Genomic DNA, 1,358 nt, shown 5'->3' on the forward strand with positions numbered 1-1,358 from the left:
CCCACATAATAGTCAGTGTAGATTGCTATATGAAATAAGCAATGCACGTTATATTTTGGTTAATTCTATATATATTTTGCACATGTACAAAATCTATTTGTTTCGATTTGCATAGTAAAATGATCATTCTTATCTTTCCATGTACATTTTTTCATAAGACCTAAATATTTTATGGGATACCCTCAAAGGACCGAGTCAAAATTAAAAATATGCGGCACTTCGGTTACAAGTTTAGAAACTACTTTCAAAATCGAAAGTTTTCTCAAACGCACATAAATAATTCAATGACCCACGTTAAAAATTCTACCAGTACGCAGAATACATCTAAAAATACGGATTTATCAATAGGTATATCTCAAAATCATATAAATTTCAAGAAATATATCAAAAGTGATGTCGGCATGACAGGTTTACCCTAACTCTCGTCATTGTAAACAAAAATGGAGAGGAGTGACTGACGTTTGACACTCAACTGATAAAAAATCTTGTCAAATAATCTCATGGCTGTGATAATTGTATGAATATGGCTTCTGTTAAGGTAGCAGTGCGCGTCCGACCTTTCAATCAAAGGTAATTTTGAAATTTAGGGAAATGACCTGTTATTCGATGATGACTAATAATCATTCCCTCGAGTTCACCAAAATGCCTTCTCTTTGCACTAAATTAGGCGTAAAATGGGATGAGCGAAATATCGTCCTTTTCAAGTGTGCTGTGATTATGTGTGATTGTCTGTCAAAGTAAATGGGTATTCTTGGGTGTTTTTGACTATATATTTGTGTTTTATGAAATAAAATATACCTCACATATAGGTACTTGTGTATAGATGAGCACATTTAATGTATGACATTATAGGCTTTCATTTTAAAGTGTGAATGATACCTCAATGAAATCTGAGACACTTCATGTATGGTATTTTCTGTGAATATAATTTCTTGTAGTTCAAGATCGACAGTTCCTTAAACGGTTTTGTTAGAGCATACCTTAGTCTCTTAATATTGATAGATGGCTCAAGCTTTTCAATATAACCCTTAAGCACTTCAAAAGCTCCAGCTTGTCTGTCCTTGGCTACAAAAAAGGCATATTTTTTCAAGTTTGATGTGCCTGGTCATAATTTTAAACAGCTAAAAAGTTTATTTCATTGTCATATTGCAAATACAAGTGTCAGTAGAGCACATGTCTGTTATGACAGTAAGCTGTCTTATATAAATGAAAATGGGGGAGATTTCAGTATGTATATAACTGAATAGAAAGGGAGGAAGAGTATGAAGGATGATGTCTCAGATTTGGCCAAGGGAATATTGTAGTGCAGCAGTACTATATTAGTAGACACGTCATACATCTCATTCATAACAATAAAG

General features: G+C 33.2%; 1 protein-coding gene across 1 annotated transcript in view; it reads left to right on the forward strand.

Annotated features, from left to right (window-relative positions):
- Positions 1-424: 424 nt before the first annotated feature.
- Positions 425-1,358, forward strand: part of LOC119582383 (kinesin-like protein Klp98A) — an 18,087-nt gene continuing 17,153 nt past the window's right edge. Inside the window, exon 1 of the mRNA XM_037930595.1 lies at positions 425-570. Within this exon, the coding sequence (XP_037786523.1) occupies positions 518-570 (53 nt within the window). The 5' untranslated portion in view covers positions 425-517. The remainder of the gene's footprint in view (positions 571-1,358) is intronic.

Source organism: Penaeus monodon, chromosome 15, assembly GCF_015228065.2.
Source record: "Penaeus monodon isolate SGIC_2016 chromosome 15, NSTDA_Pmon_1, whole genome shotgun sequence".
Taxonomy (NCBI): domain Eukaryota; kingdom Metazoa; phylum Arthropoda; class Malacostraca; order Decapoda; family Penaeidae; genus Penaeus; species Penaeus monodon.